This window comes from Sapajus apella, unplaced genomic scaffold (assembly GCF_009761245.1).
Source record: "Sapajus apella isolate SASKATOON/1434 unplaced genomic scaffold, GSC_monkey_1.0 scaffold119, whole genome shotgun sequence".
Taxonomy (NCBI): domain Eukaryota; kingdom Metazoa; phylum Chordata; class Mammalia; order Primates; family Cebidae; genus Sapajus; species Sapajus apella.
This window is the reverse complement of record NW_022437059.1, coordinates 1,216,106-1,240,941: the sequence shown is the minus strand read 5'-3', so window position 1 is coordinate 1,240,941 and position 24,836 is coordinate 1,216,106. Positions and strand designations below refer to the sequence as shown.

The 24,836-nt window shown below is 56.6% G+C and overlaps 1 protein-coding gene across 1 annotated transcript; it reads left to right on the top strand.

The window, feature by feature from the left end:
- Positions 1-1,470: 1,470 nt before the first annotated feature.
- Positions 1,471-21,597, top strand: INSRR (insulin receptor related receptor). Its single transcript, XM_032260683.1, has 22 exons — positions 1,471-1,984; positions 6,814-7,365; positions 8,926-9,229; positions 9,329-9,471; positions 9,684-9,828; positions 11,598-11,812; positions 12,007-12,133; positions 14,288-14,526; positions 14,916-15,083; positions 15,219-15,414; positions 15,618-15,659; positions 15,735-15,955; positions 16,186-16,322; positions 16,404-16,566; positions 16,737-16,842; positions 17,515-17,567; positions 17,771-18,000; positions 18,494-18,604; positions 18,744-18,903; positions 19,210-19,339; positions 19,477-19,611; positions 19,899-21,597. The coding sequence occupies exons 1-22, from the start codon at positions 1,900-1,902 to the stop codon at positions 20,140-20,142; spliced, it is 3,906 nt and encodes a 1,301-aa protein (XP_032116574.1). The 5' UTR covers positions 1,471-1,899; the 3' UTR covers positions 20,143-21,597.
- The last annotated feature ends 3,239 nt before the right edge of the window (positions 21,598-24,836 follow it).

Genomic DNA, 24,836 nt, shown 5'->3' with positions numbered 1-24,836 from the left:
GACTGAGTTAGTGAAGGTTGCCGTCCAGGTCATCCTAGCCAGCCCCAGCCTCGGCGCTCCATCCTCACGGCGCAAGTGCCGGGGGGAGAGCGCATGTCACCTGGAGTAAGTTAGGTAGAACACTCCGAACTCTAGGACGAAAAGGAAAAGGATTATAAAAGGATCAATTGCAGAACCTGGGAGGAAGACACAGACCGGCCAGAGAAAGGGAAGGGGTCACCTAATTCGGCCCGAGGGAGTCGAGAGAGCCAAGACCGCGCCTCCAAGAGAGGCCACAGGGTGGCGCGAGAAGCCCGCGCGCAAAGGCGCAAGCTCCCCGCCTGGGCCGGGTGGCTGGGGGCGCGATCTGCAGCCCCCCACTGCGCAACGCTTTGGGTCCCAGCTTCAGTCCCTGACCCCGGCCAGTCAGCGCTGGCCCCGGGGCAGGACAGGGCTAACATGGATCGCCTCCCTGACAAGAGCATCGATTTATTCGTGAAGAAATTAATAGGTCTCTTAGCTCCTCGGACGCAGGAGCCGCCCGCTTGTGGAGCTGAGGACCCGTCGGCCCCTGGAGGCCGCGCACCTGGAAAGCCCCGGGATCTCCAGCACCCAGGGCAGCAGAAGGCTGGTCCCAACCCCTCCCACCTCGCCAGCCTCTGTGGCTGCACGAGCCCATCCGTCTCGAGCTGGCGAGAGCGAGGGGGAGAGGGATCTCTCTTGGCGGGGGGGATAGGTAAGGCCCCAGGGAGCAAGCGAAGGACAGCCTCCTAGAGGGTCACGGTTCTCCTCTCTGCCAAGGCCCCAGCACGGACGGCCCCCCAAGTTCCCGATACAGGGACACACAGACAGACCGAGAAGCCTGAGCTCAAGAAAGTGACTAGACGAAGGCAGAGCCCCGCACAGTGATCGCCCTCTTCATTGAGATCTTGGTCAGAACCAAGGGACTAGTCGGTGAGGGAGCCTGGCACTAAGGGGTCTCCAAAGAGGACAGGGCGGCCTCCTCGGAGGCTGAGAGAGGCTCCAAGAAGCCACGGGCTGTCCAGGTTCTCCAGGGTCAAGGCTGTCAGAAGCCACCCCGCAGATGTCAAGGCGCCAGGGAGCAGAATCTAGACACAGGGCTCCCCAGAAGCCCGGGAGTTGGCTGACGCTCCGGCTGTGCAGCCCACTTGGAAGAAGCCTGCGGTGGGCGCAAGGGGTTGGGGGAACCCGTCGCAGCCGCAGCGGATTTTGGGGACGCTCAGTTCTTGACCCACCCTCCCTCTGTATTTTGGCCTTATTTCCCCAACAGATCTCTTCTCCCCTCAGTTGTCAGGCTAAATATTTTGGCTCGGCGGGAGGGGCGGAGTGAACTGAGAGATCCTTGTGAACCAATCTGTTTCGGCGGGGGGGGGGGGGGGGGGGGGGGGGGGGTTGGGCGCGGGCTGGGCGCGGCCGCTGCGTGCCCGCCCTGGGAGAGACCGCAGCCAGAGCGGTCAGCCAGCACTGGGGGCCTTGCGCCCAGAAGGATCCAGGGAGACTCCCTGTGGAGTCCCATGCTGCCCTCCTTGGGAGCGTCCCCAGCCTTCTGCTCCACCCTCAGGGTTGGCCGACCTCTTGGCCTGCCTTTTGCTCAGAACCCTGTGTCATTTTCTGCCTCTGAAGGTCCGAGACTCTGCCCATCACTGTCTGCATCTCTGTCCCCATCTCTGTCTCATGCTGAGCCTCTCTGTCTCCACCTGCCTGTCACTATCTTTGTGTCTCTGTGACTCTCATTTCTTGTTTTCTGTCTCCTGCTGCATGGAATTCTTTGCCTCTGCCCCTGCCCCCTCCAACTCCTATCTGAACCCTGGTCTCTGTGTCCCTTAGGGCTTGTCAAACCCTTCTCCCCAGAGCCACCGGGAGAAGAGCCGGGACTGGACACAAGCCAGGACTGGGACAATGGCAGTGCCCGGTCTGTGGCCCTGGGGAGCATGTCTGCCTGTGATCGTCCTCTCCTTGGGACTTGGCCTGGATACACTAGAGGGTGAGTCCCCAGAGCTGGCTCCCAGACCCCTACCTCTCTCCCGGCCAGCTGGGAAGCCAGACAACTGGGCTTCCAGCCACAGCACATCCGCTTACTCTGCACTGGACCGTGGAGGCTGCGGTTAGCTCTCAGGAGAACTGCCCAGCAGGAGAAGCAGTGAGTTCCCCGCATAAAGGTGTTTTTCCCTCAGCTCCCTCAGAGGGCAGAAGGGCTTCAAAACGGGAATGAATAGATATCTTCCATCCCTACTAGTGAAACTGCAATCCCAGTAAAGCTTGCCTGAAAACCAAAATAAGGCTGTGAGTGTTAGAAGTCATCTCTGGGGCCATGGAATGGGAAGAGGCGGGGTGGGACAGGGAGCTGAGAACCAGGCACCATGAAGTAATGGAGGCAATGCTGCAGACAGGAGACTGCGCTCAGAGGACTAAGGGTGAAGCTAGACTGTGTCCTGAGTGCCGGCCTCCAGGGCGCCGTCCTGTTGTCCTGTGTGTCCCCCCCTCCTTAGGGTCCAATCACTATGGGGAGGAAGGCTGGTTCTGGAGGAAGACTGCTTTTCCTCAACTGCTTTTCCCAGGGCCTATCCCCCAGGCTAGACACTGCCCATGAATAGGTTTTAGAGAGTATGGGTGTGAGGCCAGGTGCAGTGGCTCATGTCTGTAACCCCAGCACTTTGGGAGGCTGAGGCGGGTGGATCACGTCGTCAGGAATTCAAGACAGCCTGGCCAAGACAGTGAAACCCCATCTCTACTTAAAAACAAAAAAAAAATAGCTGGGTGTGGTGGCAGGCACCTGTACTCCCAGCTACTCAGGAGGCTGAGGCAGAGAATTGCTTGAACCTGGTAGGGGGGAGGTTGCAGTGAGCCGAAATCACGCCACTGCGCTCCAGCCTGGGCAACAGGGCAAGACTCCACCTCAAAAAAAAAAAAAAAAGAAAGAAAAAAAAAAGAGAGATGGAGAGTATGAGGGGGGGGGGGTGGGGGGAACTACATAGACTAAATGACCCTCATGGAGGTGCCGGGGACCTGATGGAAAGATGAAAAAGAGCTGAGGGTGGAAGCTTCAAAAAGGGAAGGATTAAGGGGTATCCCTTCCCCAGTCCCACCATTCCCCTCCAGACTGAACCAGCTCAGGAATCCAGTGCTCAGCGCCTGCCCGAGGGGTCCTGTGATGCCCCTCAGACTGGGGGCTTCCAGGGGTAGGGGAGTCTCCCCTTCCTATGGAGACGGCAGAGTGATGCAATGGGCTGGGTAGGAGGTCCCCTGAAGGGTGCTAGTCACTGAGCCTCTATCTGTAAGGCACAGCACCACTCCCCCAGCCACTGAACCCCCCCTCTCCCGCACAGCAGATGCCAGCTGGGAGTGTGGTTGTCAGGACAAGAGCACGTCCTTGGAGGGGTTAGTATTTGTTCAGGGGACCCAGATGTTCCATTCCCAGTGCAGCTCTGCACAGAGCCAGGTCCTGAGGGAAGGCAGGGGTTAATCTGTGAAGGTTTTAGATTTGTTTTTCCAAATGACTCCCATCAGGGGAGCCCTGGAGAGGCAGGGGCATGATGGGAAGTGGGCGCCTGAGAGAACCCCCATCTGCCTCGCAGAGCCTGATTGGCTTTCGCCTGGAAGGGATAGAAGTGTTTTCTCATTCTCTCTCCTTCTATTTTGTGTGTGTGTACCTGCGTGGGCTCAGTCACACACACACACACACACACACACACACACACAGAGCTGCTGGGCAGAGCCAAGCTCAGGACCATTAATGACAACAGGGAGAAGATGTGAAGTCACCCCCAGGGAGCCAGCCTGGCCTACCCACCTCTCTTAACAAACTATCAGGAATGGGGCCTCGTGCCCTGTGGTGTTTGTGATAACCCAGAGGACTGGGCGGGAAGGGAAGTAGAGGCTGGAGATGTTAGCAGGAGCTGAATGTCAGGCTGAAACATTCAGACTTGAATCTTCTGCAGTGGGGAGTCATAGAAGGTCTTCTTGGGAGCAAGTGAGCCCGGGCATCCAGCCCCCATAGGGGGCTGGGGCGAAAAAGGGAATGGGGCTTGGGCCCTGGTGACGAAGCCAGACACACCCAGGTCCCCCAGGAAGGAGCAGACTTGGGATCCAGACATCCACTGTCCACGGTTCCCGAGTTCCCAGTGGTTCCAGCCCTGGACTGGGCACAACTGGGGGAATGCAGAGCTGACTGACAAGGGTCCCACCCTCTTTGGAGGGGATGGCAGAGATGTATACAATTTTGGAGCAATGCCCTCAGGTAATCTGGTGTGGCTGCTGGACTAAGCGTAGCTGAGCCTGAAGGGGAAGTGACTAACTCCGGGCCAGAGGGTCAGGGAAGGAAGGTCTGACCCAAGATTTGCAGGACAAGGCCTAAAGGACCCTTCTGAGCCTGGAGGCATAAGTAAGGAATGGTTCATCTACACCCTGCGATGTCAGGCTGAGGAACTGAAACTTGATTCTTTAGCAATGGGGAGCCCTGGAACGTTCCTTCATGAGTAATCAAATTCAGGGAACAGGCATCTAACTCCCTCAGGACTGAGAGAGACATGGGATCTATGAAGCTCAGACCACTGCTCTCATTCATTCATTCGTCAAATGTTTATTGAGTGCCAATTTTGTGCCAGGCACTATACCAGCCACTAGGATACAACATGAATTATACAAATATCCCTGCCCTTATGGAGCTTATAATAAACAAAATAAATATGTTTATATAAATAAATACATATTTATATTAATATAAATTATATTTTAGCCAGTGTTAAAAATAAATATATGGTCAGGCATGGGCTGATACCTGTAATCCCAGCACTTTGGGAGGCTGAGGCAGAGGGATTACTTGAGGAGGCCAGGAGTTAAAGGACACAGCGAACTATGATCCTGCCACTGCACTCTAGCCTGGGCAACAGTTACACACACACACACACACACACACACACACACACACACACACAATACACTAGTCAGTGTTAAGAATTATAGAGGAAAATAAAGCAGAAGGGGGAGTAGAGAGTACCACAATTTTATTTTATTTAGTTTATTATTATTATTTTAGACACTGAGTCTCACTCTGTCGCCCAGGCTGGAGTGCAGTGGTGTGATCACGGCTCACTGCAGCCTTGACCTCCTGGGCTCAAGTGATCCTCCCACCTTAACCTCCTGAGTACCTGAGACTATAGACATGTACCACCACACCTGGCTAATTTTTGTAGAGAGGGGGTTTCACCATGTTGGCCAAGCTGGTCTCGAACTCCTGGGCTCAAGCAATCTTCCCTCCTCAGCCTCCCACAGTGCTGGGATTACAGGCATAAAAAGTCCATTTTAAACAGGATGGTCAAGCCGGGCATGGTGGCTCATGCCTGTAATCCCAGAACTTTGGGAGGCCGAGGTGGGCGGATCCTTTGAGGTCAGGAGTTCAAGGCCACCCGGCTCTCGTCTCTACTAAAACTGCAAAAACATGGTAAAACCTCATCTCTACTAAAAATGCAAAAAATAGCCAGGTGTGGTGGTGGGCACCTGTAATCCCAGCTACTCTGGAGGCTGAAGCAGGAGAATAGCTTGAACCTGGGAGACGGAGGCTGCAGTGAGCTGCGATTGTGCCACTGCACTCCAACCTGGGCAACAGAGTGAGACTCCACCTCAAACAAACAGACAAACAACAAATAAATACATTAAATTAATAAAGTTGGATGGTGAGAGAAGGCCTCATTGAGAAAGGAACATTAGGCCAGACTTAAAGAGGTGAGCAAGCCATGTAGAGGGAGGAGGGTTCTGGCCAGAAGGATCAGGACAAAGACCCCAAGGCGGGAGCTTTGCTGGCTTGTTTAAAGGATAGCGAAGAAGTCAATGAGGCTGAAGAAGATAAAGAGGATGAAGTCAGAGAGGTTACAGGGGCTGAAATCATACAGGGCCCTGTAGGCTCTGGTAAGATCAAGAGAGATGGAAGTCACGGGGTCGTAAGCAGAGGAGAAGCGTGATCCATCTGTGTTTTGAGATCACTCTGGCTGCAGCGCAGAGAATGGCCCATAGGACAAAGGTGGCATTGGGGAGACAGTCTGGGAGGCTATTACTGTAAATCCAGGGGAAGATGATGGTGGAAGCTGTGACGGTGTTGACAAGCAGTTCAGATTCTGTGTGTGTGTGTGTGTGTGTGTGTGTGTGTGTGTGTATTTATTTTTATTTTTTGAGATGGAAGACAGAGTCTCACTCTCTCACCCAGGCTGGAGTGCAATGGCGTGATCTCAGCTCACTGCAACCTCCACCTCCCAGGTTCAAGTGATTCTCCTGCCTCAGCCACCTGAGTAGCTGGGACTACAGGCACGCACCACCACACCCAGCTAATTTTTGTATTGTTAGTAGAGACAGGGTTTTACCATGTTGACCAGGCTAGTCTCTAGCTTCTGACCTTATGATCTGACCACCTTGACCTCCAAAAGTGCTGGGATTACAGGGGTGGGCCACCACGCCCCGCCATTTCTGGATACATTTTAAAGATAAACGCACAGGATGCAGAAGGTAAAAAAGAAAGGCATTAAGGATGACTTTAGGTTGGGACCCTGACTACAGGAACTTTGCTATTAACAAGGAAGGGGAAATGGGCTTGGGAGAGAAAGTCAGGAGTTCATTTCTGCCTGTGTGGCTCATCTGGTAGAGACCCCGCAGGCTGCAGGTGAGCCCTCCAGGGCCCAGGGCGGAGGCCACCCACACCCAGAGAAGAGCCTGGCTCCTCACTCATTGTCCAACTGCCAGCATGCTCCCCTCCAAAGCTGCCAGGGCTCGATGGGGAGCTTGGCCTAGGCTGTACTCACCACTGCGTGCCATGTGTGCCCACAGTGTGCCCCAGCCTGGACATTCGCTCAGAGGCGGCAGAGCTTCGTCGGCTGGAGAACTGCAGCGTGGTAGAGGGCCACCTGCAGATCCTGCTCATGTTCACAGCCACCGGGGAGGACTTCCGGGGCCTCAGCTTCCCTCGCCTCACCCAGGTCACCGACTACCTGCTGCTCTTCCGTGTCTACGGACTGGAGAGCCTGCGCGACCTCTTCCCCAACCTAGCCGTCATTCGCGGGACGCGCCTCTTCCTGGGCTACGCACTGGTCATCTTTGAGATGCCGCATCTGCGTGATGTGGGACTGCCTGCGCTTGGGGCCGTGCTGCGTGGGGCTGTGCGTGTGGAGAAGAACCAGGAGCTCTGCCACCTCTCCACCATTGACTGGGGACTGCTGCAGCCGGCACCTGGCGCCAACCACATCGTGGGCAACAAGCTGGGCGAGGAGTGTGCTGACATGTGCCCTGGTGTGCTGGGTGCTGCTGGCCAGCCCTGCGCCAAGACCACCTTCAGCGGGCACACTGACTACAGATGCTGGACCTCCAGCCACTGCCAGAGAGGTGGGCACTGGCATACAATATTGACTGCAGGGATCAGAAAGAGCAGGGGCACTTGGGGCTGGGTGGCCACAGGGTGTTTTGGGTCGGTACTTTCAGCTGCCACTGATTTTAATCCTTACTCATCCTATGAGGCAGGTAAGGAAACTAAGGCTCAGAAAAGTTAAATAACCAGTGTGGCATAACACAGCCAAGGGGAAGGCTCAAGACGGCTCATGGGGTAGGTGAAGGACAGGTTCAATGCAGGCATGGGGGAGAAAGAGTAGGCACAGACAGAGAGGAGGCAGCACAAGAAGCAGTGTGGGTCAGTGGCTACATCCAAAGCCAGAGGGTCTGGGTTCAAGTCTCAGCTCTGCTACTTACCGGCTGCATTCACCTAGTGTCTCTGTGCCAGTTTCCTGAGCTGTAAAAGGACCACTGGGTGGCATGAGGAATGAGTTATTCTACAAAGCATCAGAGCAGTGCCCAGGTCATGGTAGCAGTTCTCTGTTCCTAATCAGAGTGGCTGCAGCCTAGTGATCCAGGGTCACCTGGCAGTACTGTAATGGGAGGTTGAGGTTGGGGGTGAGCGGGAGAAGAAGGGAGGAGGCGGTCGATGAAGAACTGAGCAGGTGAGAGCAAAGATGTGAGGTGGGGCCTTTAGGACGATGCTCGGAGAGGAAAGAGGCAGTAGAGAAAGGGGGAAGGAGAAAACAGAGGGATGGCTGCAGGAAGAGGAAGTGAAAAGTTATAGAAAAGGCGAGGAAGACCTTTCAGAGGTGGGGAGCAGATCTGGGGTCTCCCAGCCTGGGGGTCTTTTCCACTCAGCTCCTGGAGGTCAGCTCCTCTCACCCCCAGTCCCTCAGCAGCTGGGCAGGTGGGAGAGTAACCAGATCCCCGCTGTAGAGCTACGCCCCACCTCCCTCATGCCTCCCTGTTGGCTGTAAACACAGCTGCTGGCATCCTCTCATGTACAGTGTCAACATGACCTGGCTGACCTCCACCCCGCAGATCGTTCCCACAGCCAGCCAGCTGCCACTATGCAGTTTTTAGGCAATTGGGCCTCCAACCCCAAACCCTCCCACTGCTGCTTGGAGCCACCTCTTGTCCAGGTCAGGGAGCTGAAGCGGGAGGCGGCACAGGCAGGAGCATGGGTAAAACGACGGATGTCGGCCCCTCCCTGCACACACTCCCAGGCCCCTGGGCCTAGCTGCTCAGGAGAGGCTGGCTGGCTCACCTTGGCACCATGCCCAGCCATGATCTGGGCGCCAGGCCTAGACAGCACAGACAGGACAGCAGGCTGGAGAGCAACAACCCTGATGGACAAGGTCACTGCTCTGTCCTGAGCTCTGACACCCCTGACTAGGCACTATGGGAGGTGGGGAGCCACAGACAGGGCCACAGGCCTTGTCCTTAAGAATCCCATCAGAGGGAAACAGAGTCGGCAGCCAGAGTCACCTGAATGGGAGGGACCTGGGTGCAGATTGAGTGTCATCCCAAGAGAAACAGGGTGGGGCCAGCATTGGAAGGGCAGCCAGGACTGAGGGGGCATGGCCAAGGTCTAACACACCACTCTGCCCACAGTGTGCCCCTGCCCCCATGGGCTGGCTTGCACAGCGGGGGGCGAATGCTGCCACACCGAATGCCTGGGGGGCTGCAGCCGGCCGGAAGACCCTCGTGCCTGTGTAGCTTGCCGCCACCTCTACTTTCAGGGTGCCTGCCTGTGGGCCTGCCCTCCAGGTACCTACCAATATGAGTCCTGGCGCTGTGTCACAGCTGAGCGCTGTGCCAGCCTGCGCTCTGTGCCCGGCCGCGCCTCCACCTTCGGCATACACCAGGGCCGTTGCCTGGCCCAGTGCCCTTCTGGCTTCACCCGTAATAGCAGCAGGTGAGTGTAGAGAGGGTGGGGGGCGCCCCGGGAGCAGTGAGGAGGCCTGAGGAGGCCCAAGCTGGTCCAAGGCTCAGGACATCCGCTTGCTCCTGCTAGCATATTCTGCCACAAATGCGAGGGGCTGTGCCCTAAAGAGTGCAAGGTAGGCACCAAGACCATCGACTCCATCCAGGCGGCACAGGATCTGGTGGGCTGCACGCATGTGGAGGGAAGCCTCATCCTCAACCTTCGCCAGGGCTGTCAGTACCTACTCTGGGGTCACACGCCTCCTCCTGGCCATACCCTTCCTCCCAGGCACACCCTTACAAGGGGCTCAACTAAGCACCACTTTCCATCATCCTGGGTTCCAGCCCTGAGGGCCTACCTCCCCGGGCCCCCCATTCAGCCCCCTTGCCCCACAGACCCATCACCTTCTCTGCTCCTGCTCCAGCCCTGTCTTCCCCATCCCTAGACAACCTGGAGCCGCAGCTGCAGCACAGCCTGGGGCTGGTGGAGACCATTACTGGCTTCCTCAAAATCAAGCACTCCTTTGCCCTCGTATCCCTGGGCTTTTTCAAGAACCTCAAGCTAATCCGAGGAGACGCCATGGTAGATGGGTAAGGGTCAGGCCTCTGGCCAGCTCCTTCTATTACACCCCTTCCTCCAACGCCCGCAGAACAGTGGTGAAGAGAATGGGCTCTGGAACCAATTGTTCTACTCACTAGCCATGTGACTCTGAGTAGGTTACTTAAATTCTCTGGTCTTCAGTTTTCTCATCTGTAAAATGGGGCTGATATAACATTACTTACTTTGTAGGGCTGTTTCGAATATTACTCAAGTTTTTATGTGTAACGCACATCAAACAATGCCTGGAACACAGTGTACACAATATAAATTACAGTCACATGTAACTCTCTAAGGGTTGGCTATAATTGTTATCATCTGGTCCTGTCAGCTGCAGAGCAAGACTGCCTGGGTTTAAAACCCATTCCTATCATCTGCCAGTCAAGGCCAACCTGTAATGTAGGCAGGATTTTTCAAAATAAAAAGAATGTTTTAAATTACCATCCAGGCTGAGCATGGTGGCTCACGCCTGTAATCCCAGCACTTTGGGAGGCGGTGGCAGGAGTATCACATGTGGTCAGGAGTTTGAGACCAGCCTGGCCAACATGGAGAAATCCCATCTCTACTAAAAATACAAAAATTAGCCTGGTGTGGTGGTGGGCACCTATAGTCCCAGCTACTCAGGAGACTGAGGCAGGAGAATCGCTTCAACCTGGGAGACAGAGGTTACAATGAGCTGAGATTGCGCCACTGCACACCAGCCTGGGCAACAGACATCTCAAAAAATAAATAAATAAATAACCATCCAGGCCAGATGCAGTGGTTCACACCTGTAATCCTAGCACTTTGGCAGGCCAAGGTGGGAGGATCACTTGAGCCCAGGAGTTAGAGACCAGCCTGAGCAACATGGTGAACCCTGTCTCTATAAAAAATACAAAATTAGCCAACCATGATGGCAGGTGCCTGTAGTCCTCAACTACTCAGGAGGGTGAGGCAGGAGGATCACCTGAGCCCAGGAGGTCAAGGTGGCAGTGGGCCGCAATTGTGCCACTGGGTGACAGAGTGAGAAAAAAAAAATTGCCATCCAGTCTAGTGGCTCCCTGTGGCTTCTCATGTCTCCAGACACATTGCGTGTGCCCAGGGGTGTCCACGCCCCAGCTGGAGAGGAATGGCCCAGGCTGAGTACCACTCCTCCTTGTGTTTCCAAAGCCTTCGGAGTCTGGAACATAGCAGGTGCTCAGTTTAAAGAGAGTCAAGGGTTAGCCGGATGTGGTGGCTCAAGCTTGTAATCCTATCACTTTGGGAGGCAGAGGCAGGCGATCACGAGGTCAGGAGTTCAAGACCAGCCTGTCCAATTGGTGAAAACCCATTTCTACTAAAAAATACAAAAATTAGCCAGGCATGGTGGCGCATGCCTGTAGTCCCAGCTACTCGGGAGGCTGAGGCAGGAAAATCGCTTGAACCAGGAGGCAGAGGTTGCAGCGAGCCCAGATCGTGCCACTGCACTCCAGCTTGGGCAACAGAGTGAGACTCCTTCTCAAAAAAGAAAGAGAGAATCGAGGGATGGGGGCAGGGAAGCTGCAGGCCCCATTTCACTAATGAGGAAAACCAAAAGAGGGGGTGACTTGGCAGACATCACACTTCTGGTCATGGCACAGAGTGGTTGTGCACGAATGCCCCCAGTGTGCTGGGTGTGAGCCAGCCACTGAGTGCCCCCCTCCCTGGGCCCAGCAAAACCCCTCCAGGAGGAACCCATAAGCCACCCCCTTCCCACCCCCTACCCCCACCTCCCCGCAGAGCAAGGTCCCCTGGCCTCCCCCAGGAACTACACTCTCTACGTGCTGGACAACCAGAACCTACAGCAGCTAGGGTCCTGGGTGGCCGCGGGGCTCACCATCCCCGTGGGCAAGATCTACTTCGCCTTCAACCCGCGCCTCTGCTTGGAGCACATCTACCGACTGGAGGAGGTGACGGGCACGCGAGGTCGGCAGAACAAGGCTGAGATCAACCCCCGCACCAACGGAGACCGCGCCGCCTGTGAGACCCCAACCCCAGAGCGGTGGACTCGAGGCCACACACTAGACACGCGCACCCGGGGGGAGGGGGGCTCGAGGGGGGCAGTCTGAAAAGTTCTCTTCAGAGATCTCACTGGGAATGGGATGCCGCGGGGTCGGGGTGGGCGCTCAAGCAGCTGGCAGGAGCGGTTGAGAGCAGGCCCCTCGCCCCACCAGGCCAGACTCGCACCCTGCGCTTCGTGTCCAACGTGACGGAGGCAGACCGAATCCTACTACGCTGGGAGCGCTACGAGCCACTGGAGGCCCGCGACCTGCTCAGCTTCATAGTGTACTACAAGGAGTCGTGAGTGCCGGGGGCGGGGCCGGGGCCGGCGCGGGGGCGGGGCCAGCGCGGGGGGCGGGGCCGGAACCGGAGGATGCCAATTTCTTCGGGACCACAGACTGGTAGTTGAGGGAGGAGCTCAGCGAGGCTACGAAGACCCGGGAAGACAGGACTCCCAAGTTGTATTCCGTGGTAGGGCCCACGTCTGGCTCTCTCCCCTCGCCTTCTTCATGCCTCCGTGCCTCGGTTTCCCCTCACCAAGTGAAATGGAGAAGACAGGGCTTCTAAGAGCCCAGGAGAGCCATCCTGCTGGCAAGGCTTGGATAATTAAACTTCATTTCACTATGCTAATGTTCTCCACTGACCACATGCTCCTGCCCCCAAAGCAGCGGTTTGGGGAGCGCCCACTAATTTGGCCAGTTTTATGAGCAGCTCTGCCAGCGTTTCATTTAAGCCTTAGGAAGGGAGGGAGCAGAGATCTCCTGATCTCTTTTTTTTGGAAAGAGTCAACTGACCCTAGCAGTAGGGATAGTGGTTAGACCACAGGAAGGACTTCTCCAAAAACATGGCTGGGAATCAAAAGGAGACATCCTTAGAGGAGGGAAATGGATTCGGGCGCAGGCTGGGAGGGCAGGAGTGAGGAGCATGCCCTCTCTCTGGTAGATATTATAGAAGATGGGGGCCACCTGGCTTGGAAGCATTTCCTGTGAATTAAAATGGAGAAGACTTAGCCGACCACTGGCTCAGGGTCTGGCTTGGGAAGAGAGAGGAAGTCAGTGGTAGGAAATCCACTCAAATGGTCAGTTGCTCTCCTCGGCCTCAGTGGTAGGTGAAGGTCTCTAGCATGGGCAGCTCGAGAGTTTGTTAAATACAGATTCCTGGGCCTCACCCACTGATTCTGATTCAGTTAATTCTGAGCAGGGCCCAAGAATCCGCATGTCTAATAAGCTCCTAGGAGATGCTGAAGCTGCTGGTTCATGGACTGTACTCTAAGGAGCACAGGCATGACTGCAATGTGAATCTCCCCCAGGACCCCAGCTTGTTCAGTCTGCGACCTGCACAGCTATACACAGCCATCTCTGGGCTCAAAGGGCAGAGAACCTTGGGGTTCCTTCAAGCAGCTTCCCTAACATCACTGCCTTGCAGCATGGCTGCAGCTATGCTCCCTCAGAGACACACACTGCCAATCCTGCGCAATCCTGACTCCAAACAGACCCAGACCTGCTCAGTGTGTCATGCCTCACAGGACACCTGCTCCCATGACACCCACTACGAGCCCTGCACTCCCAACCTGCTTCTTGACTATCCTGCATATAGGTCCCAACAAAGGCAGGCACTCCCAGCAAGGCCACAAGGTCCTCCACTGCCACCCAATTTGAGCTCCCTCAAGTTTTGTCCCCGGCTCAACATGAATTCCACCACCCACTTCCTCATCCAAAGAAACAAATACCATGAACTTCGATGTGATCTTCCATTGTCGCCCATGCTATTGCCCATGTGGGCCCTGCTTTCATCTCCCCCAGTGAGCCCTCTTCTACCCCTAAAGCCAGTGATGCCTCCCCAAGCCCTGCCCCCAAACTGGCCTTCAGACAGCCAGCACTAGTGGCCTCTGGCCCCAGATAATTTCCCTGTGGCAGTGGGTCTTGGCCTTTTAGGCTCATGGACATGTTTGAGAACCTGCTGAAGGCTCGGAACCCTCTCTCTAGAAAAACACACATGCACAAAACTTTGCCTATAGTTCGGGAGGCTCATAAATCTCCAAAGTCAATTCAAGTGCCTAGGTGAAGACACTGGGAAGGGAGCAGTCTCCTGGTCCTGGTTCCAGGCAATTATACTTAGGGGGATTAGAATAACCTCATTGCTTGCTGTTGCTAGGAAAAGGGACTCTTTCACACACATTTTCTAGTTTTATTTATGCAATGCAAGATTTTTTGAATATTCGTTGAAACTAGAGCTCAATATTCCCTGCTAAGGATGAGGAGATACATCATTACAAATTTCACTGATGACACAGATATCACAGGGTCCCCCACAGGTCTAACAGGTGGCTGGAGTCATGGCTTTGCCCTCATATGTACTGGAAGGACAATGACAGTCCTGGGGTGATTGTGGGGGCGGTGCCAGAACTTGTGGGTGGGGTTGAACAACCCCTCGGCTCTGGGGATGGGTGTTCAGCCCATTCCAGAATGCCACAGAGCACGTGGGTCCAGATGCCTGTGGAACCCAGAGCTGGAACCTGCTGGATGTGGAGCTGCCCCTAAGCCGCACCCAGGAGCCAGGGGTGACCCTAGGCCCCCTCAAGCCCTGGACACAGTATGCAGTGTTTGTGCGGGCCATTACACTGACCACTGCTGAGGACAGCCCCCATCAAGGAGCCCAGAGTCCTATCGTCTATCTCAGAACACTGCCTGCAGGTAGGCATTTGGAGGATGCAAGAGTCAGATGCCTGCATCCATAAGAACAGGGGAGCACGGGCAGCAGAAATAGAGAAGCCAGGACACTGAACACCTGACCCGCAGAGGCTGGGAGGCCAGATGCTTGAGTCCTAGAAAGAAGAAGGGGCATTTGGCTAGGTCCTTTCGGGGCTGGGGTTGGGACAGTGCAGGGTTAATAGCTGAGCGAACTGAAGGGCCTATGGCAAATAATGGGGGACAGAAACACTGAGTTCTAGGAAGGCGGGGTTGAGGATTGCCTATTCTTCGGGAGAAGAGGACTTTTGGACCCCAGAGAGAGGGGCTCATTACTAGATAGTATTCAGAAGGAAGACCCACAACCCCTGATTGCATCCTCCTGGCACTCCTAGCTCCCACGGTGCCCCAAGACGTCATCTCCACATCCAACTCCTCCTCCCACCTCCTGGTGCGCTGGAAGCCACCGACCCAGCGCAATGGAAACCTCACCTACTACCTGGTGCTGTGGCAGCGGCTGGCAGAGGACAGCGACCTCTACCTCAATGACTACTGCCACCGCGGTGCGCAGGGACCACGCGCAGGCCAGCCGCGGGGCGGGTGGGGAAGTGGGGATGGAGGCGCAGGGCCGTGGCAGGTGGGGGATCAGGGGCGGGTAGACCGCCTGTCTTACTGGCGTCTTCCCGCCGCGTTGCCAGGCTTGCGGCTGCCCACCAGCAACAACGACCCGCGCTTCGACCGCGAAGACGGGGATCCTGAGGCCGAGATGGAGTCCGGCTGCTGCCCCTGCCAGCACCCACCTCCTGGTCAGGTTCTGCCCGCGCTGGAAGCACAAGAGGCCTCGTTCCAGAAGAAGTTTGAAAACTTTCTACACAATGCGATCACCATCCCCAAGTGCGAGGAGAGCGTGGCCTGGGCGGGTCTGATGGGTGGGGCCTGCTAGGGTTGGGCCTTGCGGGAAGGGTGGGGCTTGTGGGCGGGGCCTCCCTCGTGTGGGCGGGGCCAAGGTCGTGGGTGGATTTGGAGGCGGTGCACGCTGCAGAGGGCACAGGGATGCATCCGGACAGGCCTGATAGGGCTACATCTGGCCTCCCCAGATCCCCTTGGAAGGTGACGTCCATCAACAAGAGCCCCCAAAGGTGAGCAGGGCTGGGGCCGGTGCTCAAGGCCGTTGCTCCTGGGGCTGGGCCTTGGCTCTGACTCGCTCTCCCCAGGGACTCAGGGCGGCACCGCCGAGCAGCTGGGCCCCTCCAGCTGGGGAGCAACAGCTCGGATTTCGGGATCCAAGAGGACAAGGTGCCCCGTGAGCGAGCGGTGCTGAGCGGCCTGCGCCACTTCACGGAATACCGAATCGACATCCATGCCTGCAACCACGCGGCGCACACCGTGGGCTGCAGCGCCGCCACCTTCGTCTTCGCGCGCACCATGCCCCACAGTAGGTGACCCCCACACACCTTCTACCCTCATCACCGACCCCAAGGACCCTGTGCAAGCGTTTGGGGTTTGACCTCCCGCTAACCCCAGACCCTCACTTTGCTCACCCCTCTCAGATCCCATAATCCCAAAGCTTCCCCCACCTCCCAGCTCAGCCCAGTTGAGCTTGGGTTTGAACATAAGGTGAGAGAAACCACTTTTGGCCCCGCTGCTGGATGCCCCCCCCCGCAGGAGAGGCTGATGCTATTCCAGGAAAGGTGGCCTGGGAGGCCTCCAGCAAAAGCAGTGTCCTCCTGCGCTGGCTCGAGCCACCAGACCCCAACGGACTCATCCTCAAGTACGAAATCAAGTACCGCCGCTCGGGCGAGGTAGGTGCCCATGGGACCCCATCCCGGCCCCGTTTTATGCCTACATCCCCTTCCCAGCCAGCTGTTCTGCATTACTCTCAGGAGGCCACAGTGCTGTGTGTGTCCCGTCTTCGATATGCGAAGTTTGGGGGTGTCCACCTGGCCCTGCTGCCCCCTGGAAACTACTCTGCCAGGGTTCGGGCAACCTCACTGGCTGGCAATGGCTCTTGGACAGACAGCGTTGCCTTCTACATCCCTGGCCCAGGTATACACAGCCTCTGTCCCAGACCTGTATCACCGAAGAGCCCCACCTGGTCCCCAGCCCAGCACGGCCCCTCCCCCGCATCCCTCCCCATCCTTACCTCCCAGCATGGAAAGATAAGCATGGTCTTTCCTTTAACTTCTACGTCTTTGACCCTGCCCTCTGACTGCCAGAGGAGGAGGACGCTGGGGGGCTGCATGTCCTCCTCACTGCCACCCCCGTGGGGCTCACGCTGCTCATCGTTCTTGCTGCCCTTGGTTTCTTCTATGGCAAGAAGAGGTGATGACAAGTCCCACCCATCCTCACCCCCTTTTCTCCCGGAGCCCTCATCATAAGGTCTGTGCAGTCAAAGGGAAGTAGATAAGTCAGCAGAAAGAGGGGTCTTCCATACAGGCAGTAACTCTTCCCCTGGGGTGGCACAGAGGAAACATACCCCTCAGCTAGGGTGACCAACTCATCCTGGTTAGCCTGGGACTTTGCTGGTTTTATCAGTAAAAGTTCCATATCCTGGGAAACCCCTCAGTCCAGCCACACTGGGATTGTTGGTCACCACACTCTCAGCCCAAGCTGAGAAATAATAAAGCTGCTCCCTTATTAGGAGGAGAGGCAGGAGGCCTGGGGATGTGTTCCAGAATGCCTGATGTCAGATGCTTCCAGGGCTGACTGCAAGAGAAACATGGGCCTGGACCTTGATTAGCTGGGCTATAGGGACTAGCTGAGGGGGCGGAAGCCCCTCTACTCTTGTGTGCTCCCTATTCCCTGACAAATCCCAGGAATAGGGCCAAGGCCAGCTTCGAGGATACTTAGGGCTCCCCAGGAGTCACCCTGACCAAGGCTGGGGGTGTGGTCCGTAGCTTCCCTCCTCCTTGAAATGTCCTTCTTCCTTCTTCTGATGTTGCTCATTCCTTCCTGAGAACCCTTCCAGCCTGACCCCCTCACCTCCTGTTGCAGAAACAGAACCCTGTATGCTTCTGTGAATCCGGAGTACTTCAGCGCCTCTGATAGTAGGTCTGGGAGTGGGTAGACAGGTGGTGTAGGAAACGGAGATAGGAGAGGAGGAGAGGCAGACTTCCAGGAGACCTTCTTGCAGAAGGTAGCCTTGGGACCAGAGCCCTTCAGAAGAGGAGAAGATAAGTTGGGGGGCAGACAGATGAGAGGTGCGGCAGACAGCAGCATCCTCGCCTTGTGCCCCTCCACGTCCTGGCAGTGTACATCCCTGATGAGTGGGAGGTGCCTCGGGAGCAGATCTCCATAATCCGGGAACTGGGCCAGGGCTCTTTTGGGATGGTATATGAGGGGCTGGCACGAGGACTTGAGGCTGGAGAGGAGCCCACGCCCGTGGCCCTGAAGACGGTGAATGAGCTGGCCAGCCCACGGGAACGCATTGAGTTCCTCAAGGAAGCTTCTGTCATGAAGGCCTTCAAGTGTCACCATGTGGTAAGGGAGAATCAGGAGCATTGTCAGGGTCTTAATTAGTGTAAAGGTCATGTGGTAAGAAAGAAAGGGTCAGAGATGAAGTTAGGGCACCATTAAGGTCAAGACTGGGATGAGGTTAGGATCCTAACTGGGGTGAAGGTCGTGGTTAGGGTTAGAGTCAAACAGGGTCATAGTAGGGCCCTGGTAGAGTCATGGCTAGGGCTGAGATCAGTCGTAGTTAGGGATCAATATTGAGCGTCCAGATCATTATCAGAGTCCTGATTGGGCTCAAGGCCAAAGTTGGGCCAAGTTCATGATTGTGATGATCATCAGCTATGATGAAGGTCATGGGTTAGGGTCAGGGGCATTGTTAGGTCAGGAGTCAGGTTATAGTCATGGTTGGGGTTAGGGTCAGGTTTGGTGTCTGAGTCAAACTGTGGTCATAGCAGATCAGTCTTTTGGCCAAATGGGTCAAGGGGAGCTAGGGGGTCTCCTAGCCCTTTGTCTGTCCCAGGTGCGTCTCCTGGGTGTGGTGTCTCAGGGCCAGCCAACTCTGGTGATCATGGAGTTAATGACCCGTGGGGACCTCAAGAGCCATCTTCGATCTTTGCGGCCTGAGGCAGAGGTAGGGACCAAGAAGACCCTGAGCCCAGGGTCTGGGGAGTGAGAGAAGAATTGGGCATGGTGTGGGGGGCAGGGGCCAGTTCTGGACAAGAGACCAGCCTCTGGGCTCCTTCCTCACCAGCCCCTAACCTTGACTCTAGAACAACCCTGGGCTCCCGCAGCCAGCATTGAGGGAGATGATCCAGATGGCTGGTGAGATTGCAGATGGCATGGCCTACCTTGCCGCCAACAAGTTTGTGCACCGAGACCTCGCAGCCCGCAACTGCATGGTGTCCCAGGACTTCACCGTCAAGATCGGGGGTACGGAGGGTACCAGGGCAGCCTGGAAAGTAGAGAGACTCCCCTACACTAGGCATCAGGAGACCCACAGCCCTGGCCCTGACAGCCTGTGAGACCTTTGGCAAGTCATGCCCACCCTGGATCTGTCTCTCCTCCAAGGGCAGAGGAGTTTGGATGGGATGAGCTCTGAGGTCTGTTGAGCCCCTACTTTCCAGGGTTCTTGGTGACTCTGGAGGGTGAGAAGATTGGGAGAGGTATCCCAGGGGCAGAAGCTAGTGTGTGGCTCTGATGCCCCACACCTCTTCCACCCTCTCCCTCACTTTCCAGACTTCGGGATGACTCGGGACGTGTATGAGACAGACTATTACCGCAAGGGTGGGAAGGGGCTGCTGCCCGTGCGCTGGATGGCCCCCGAGTCCCTCAAAGATGGGATCTTCACCACCCACTCGGATGTCTGGTGGGGCCGAGATGGAGCAAAGGGCTCCAGGGATGTGGAGGCGGGATCTGGGGAGGGGCCTGGAACACCCCCCTCCCTTGGAGTGCACCGAGCAGCATGAAGGGTGCTGGGCTCAGGCGCTCCTGCATGCCCTCCAGGTCCTTCGGCGTGGTACTCTGGGAGATTGTGACCCTGGCTGAACAACCCTACCAGGGCCTGTCCAACGAGCAGGTGCTCAAGTTCGTCATGGATGGCGGGGTCCTGGAGGAGCTGGAAGGCTGTCCCCTTCAGCTGTGAGTCACCTCCCCTCCCCCCTCATCATCACTGCTCTACGTACAACCCTCCCCCACCTGCCCCCATGATTCTGGCTCACCTCCTTTGATGCTTCGACATCCACTGATCCTCAGCTATCAGCCCCACCCCTCCCTGTCCCAAACCCCCACAACTCCCATTTAATCCCCTCACTCTCCCAGGCATAATGCCCCACGACCCCCACTTCCATCAACTGACTCTCAGTGCAGGAGGCTGAGTGTGGCAGGGGCTCCAGGATGCCTCTGACCCTGCTCCCCACACCCACCAGGCAGGAGCTGATGAGCCGCTGCTGGCAGCCAAACCCGCGCCTGCGCCCAGCTTTCACGCACATTCTGGACAGCATACAGGAGGAGCTGCTGCCCTCCTTCCGCCACCTCTCCTTCTACTACAGCCCGGAGTGCCGGGGTGGCCGGGGCTCCCTGCCTCCCGTGGATGCAGAGCCTGACTCCTCACCCACTCCAAGAGTGGCTTCCTCAGACTGCAGCCCTCAAAATGGGGGTCCAGGGCACTGAGGGGCACCCCATTCCCTGGCTGACTGGCCTCCCATGGGCAGAAAGGAAGGGACCCGACCTCTGTGGCTGAGATGTCTAGATGTTCGCCCCCACGCAGACAGGGCGGGGGGGGGCCGAGGGTTGGGGAGAGAACAGGAGCAGGGAAGGCTGTAGGGCGGCACAGTGGTCTCACCATAGGAGTTTCTCAGACTCTGAGTCCCTGGGGTTTGAAAGCAAGCAGGGTCACAGCAGGAGGAGTGGAGATCGGGCCAGGGACGGATGTCCTGCCCTCAGTCAAGGGACCCTGCTCAGACTAGGAAGAGGGGCCCGCCCAGCCTAGAGGTCCTGCCCCTCAGTTTGGAGCCTCCTGTGGACAGGTAGGGGCATCAACATGTCTGAGATCAGATGAGCAATCAGAAGCAGGCCTGGGATGCTCTCCCTGCATTTGTGGGAGGCAGGGTTGGGGGGCCCCATGGCCCCCTTGCTTGCCACTGCTTTTCACCTCCTCCCCTCGGCCCCACCGACCAGGTGGTGTGGGGAGAAGCCCGGGGCCTGGGGAGTGGTTCCCAGCCTGCCCGCCCTCACCTCCTCCTCTCCTCTTGCCCCACCTAGGGCCCCCCAAGCTTGGTGCATCCCTTGGAGGACAGTCACCCCTTCTCCAGTCCCTCCCCTCAATGATTCGACCTGAATGCTTAAGGCTTTAAGAGCCTCATCTTCCCCCCTCCCCTCACCCTCGCCCAGCCCCGCCCCCAGTGCCTGCCTCTCTTGGGAAGACTGAAGAAGGCACAATAAATGCTGAGGCCTGTTTGTACCCTGGTCCCAGGCAGCCCATTATCTCTCCATCTACATGGTGTTAACACTGGATGAACTTCCTCTCTCCCTCCTCTGGGACTCGAGGTGGTGACCCTCAGGCAGAGACACAGTATAAATACGCTGCTGTCAAACAGCACCTCCATGAGGACCCGAGCGGCCAGGGTTGCCATGGCAGTGAGGCAGGACAATCTTGCTATTATCTCCCACTCAGGACCAGAAGTGGCTGAGCCCAGCAGGGAACCTTTGTGTCTAGCCTCCAAGCAGAACCAGCCAGGCCCCGACACCTCATCTTAATTACAGCCCTTGTTATGTCTGTTATATCGGTCTACTGGGTGGGTATTTTCTGGAGTGTCATAGGACAGACTTTGAGCAGACATGGGGCAGGGAAGAGGCCCTGATGACATCACCTGTTCATGCCAGATGCCCCCCCACCCAAGCCAGGGGACACACAGCAGAGCAGGGTCCGTGTGTCTGGCACCCTGTGGTTATCCTGAGGGGCCAGAATCTCAGTGTTTGTCCTGCATGTAGAGACGCCTTTGAGGCATGTGGACGTCGCACAGGAGAGTCAGTTCCAGGCTTTTATGGCAGTGCCGTAAGGGCATTGGAAAGGGAAGAGTTGCAAAAGAATGACCTCAAACCTTGGCGAAGGGGGTGGCAGCGGGAGGGGCTGCTCACGGCTCAGGACTCTTTAGCTTCCTGCACCCAGAAGCTTGGGGCATAGCTGCCATGCCATACCAATGCCACACGCTCTGGGTGTGGCAAGATGAGCCCCTCTGGGCATCCTTGCTCACCCCCCGCCAGCAGCTGTCCTGCAAACCACAGCTCCTTCACACCACAGTGGAGGGGGCACGAGTCTGCGTGAGGCCGTCTCTATGACAACGACTACCCTGTTATCCCCACACGGTCAGGGTGGGCAGCAAGGACCACCTGTGTGGAGCCCCACCCCTCCCCTGCCCCGCATTGGTGACTGAAGCAACAGTGACCCCTAATGGTTACCAGCAGAACCGCAGCTAAGGGAAAAAGTTGGGGAGGTTGGGCTTCCCTTCCTCTGTTGCTGGGCTTCTAAGAGGCCTCCAGGAGGGTAGAGAGACTCCACGCAAGCCCTGGATCTGAGACCTGTACGCTCACGCAGAGCACACAGGCATGCCTGCATTTGCATATGCCCACAGGGCAGCAGTGGGGTCCACCCCTCTCCCCACCACGCCCCCCAACCCTCACAGCGCTGGTCGCTGGTCGCTGGTCGTCTGGATGTAGAAGAGCTTAATGAAGGGATTGGAAGTTGAAGAAAAGAGGGCTTCAGAAATACGCCGTCAGGGCTGCACCTGCAAAGATGGGCAGGTGGTGGCTGGCCCAGAAGTACTACTGGGGGAAGGAGGACGTAGGGGTCCTAGGAAACAAGCTCGATCGCTGGCCAAGTCCTAGAAAAGAAGCGGATTTAACTAGGTAGCAAGATCAATGGAGGCCAGACTTCAGGAGGGACTTCCCAACGCTACAGGGAGGCTTTGTGTAGGGAAGACATGTGTCCTCTCTGAGATAGTTGCAGACAGACAGCAGGTTGACCCAGAGAAGGAAGGATGGACACCTACCACAGAGGCAGAGCAGTAAATGCCGCAACTAAAATCCAAAAACACCCCTCCTGTCCCCCAGATCCAGACAGAACTCCAGAAAAAATAGCCTGTAGCTGGCTAGGAGAAGACAGGGGAGCATAAAGGAAGGGGATGTTGGTCGGACGCGGTGGCTCAAGCCTGTGATCCCAGCACTTTGGGAGGCCGAGGCGGGTGGATCACGAGGTCAAGAGATCGAGACCATCCCGGTCAATACGGTGAAACCCTGTCTCTACTAAAAATACAAAAAATTAGCTGGGCATGGTGGCGCATGCCTGTAATCCCAGCTACTCAGCAGGCTGAGGCAGGAGAATTGCCTGAACCCAGGAGGCAGAGGTTGCAGTGAGCCGAGGTCGCGCCATTGCAGTCCAGCCTGGGTAACAAGAGCGAAACTCCATCCCAAAAAAAAAAGGAAGGGGATGTTTGCCACCTATCCCCTCAGAACTGTCCCTGTGGCCTTGCAGCAGATTCCCCCATCTGAGAATGGGTGCTGGGGACTATGGGTCTCATACCCTACCCTTTCCAAGCTCAGGAACAACTGATGCTCTTTGTGGGGACTGGGAGAACAGGTTGGAGTTCTCTAGGGAGAGAGGCCTGGGGGAGGAGGTAGACATGGTCCAACCTCAGGTGAGCTGTGCCAGGCGTCAGTGGCAGCAGGATGAGGTTCCTCTTCCTCTAGGCTCTGGCTATGGAGCAGGGGGTGGTTCCTGGCTGTCACCATGTAGGAAGAAGAATAGGGTACAAGGACATGAAAGCTCAGCTTCCAACGCCTGCTCTTGCCAATGTCTTTTTATCCCACCCCATAACACCAAGCTCCCTCCAAGTCCCAGGGAGCTTGGTTGGCAGAGTACCAGGTCTTAGATGCCCAGCCTAGGGGCAGCCCTGGAGTAGACACTTTGGACCTTGCCCTTGGCCCGGCGTGGACACATTGTGGAAGCTCCCTCCCTGGTCCATGAGCTGTTGGCATCTTCTCCCACTTTCTGTTGAGAGCTAAGGACAAGGGGGATGTTAGTAGGTGCCCGCTAACCCACAGCAAAGCTCTTCCTACTTCTAGCCCGAAGCGCCCATGCACAGCTCCTGACGCCAACACTGCCTTTCCAGGGATAGGACTGGAGTGGATCTCCTCCCAGCCCTGTGAAGCCGACTGACAAAGTGCTGACACCCCTGCCCACCCCCTTTCTTTGCACAGGAGGCAGACAGCCTGAACACCTGGGTCATCTCCTGGCCATCCACCATGAAATTGAGCCCCTCTGGGTTAATGAGCCAAGGGGATCACTAGTGAGCGATCACTAGGGTGGAGCCATCTACTGCTGGAGAGGGTGGGAAATGTGGCATCCTCTTGGATGTGTACCAAATAAGGAATCCAGGTGGGCGGAGCTGGAGTTGGATTTAGAGCAGAAGATACTTGGTGAGCCCATGGACCCTGGATGACAGCTGGAGTGGAGGATGCTTGGGGAGCCCTGACACATAGTGCACAAGGTACCTGGTGGATCCCTGGTACACAGGCGGGTCCCTCGTACACAGGTGTGTCCCTCGTACACAGGTGGGCCCCTGGTACACAGGTGGGTCCCTCGTACACAGGTGGGTCCCTCGTACACAGGTGGGCCCCTGGTACACAGGTGGGCCCCTCGTACACAGGTGGGTCCCTGGTACACAGGTGGGCCCCTGGTACACAGGTGGGCCCCTCGTACACAGGTGGGTCCCTCGTACACAGGTGGGTCCCTCCTACACAGGTGGAGTGGAGGGTGCTTGGAGAGTCCCGGATGCAGTCAGATGGGAAGGATACCTGGTGAGTTAGGCACCAAAAATCAAATCTTCAGCTGCAGCTGATGCCTGGCTGAAGCAAGGCTTTTTAAAGGAGCCACATGACTCAGAGTTCTGATGTCCTTGCTGTTGAAAGGTGGCCTGATGGGCCATGGGGCAAGTGTTCAGAGTGGATGTGGTGAGGCGTGGAGTGACCACTGGGCATGGATATCTGGATTTCCCTAACTCTGAAATATTTGCCCTTCTCCAAAGCCAGGAGATCCAGCCGCCTGCCCAGGATCTTGCCTAATTGCCTGGCTTGTCCAGCCCCAGCTTTGATTTGCTCCTCATTCAGCTCTGTGAAATATGCTTCTCATCCAGCCCTGGGAAAACAGCGCCTCTGAACGGTTTGACCTCCCTGACTTAGCAGGCCCAGAGTTGCAGGCAGAGGTCCAGCCTCTCCCCAACTTCATCACTCCCACCACGAAAGAGGAGGGAGGAGAGAGGAGCATAGGGAGGGGCTCACAGAGTGAACGCAGGACTGAAGGTCCAGGA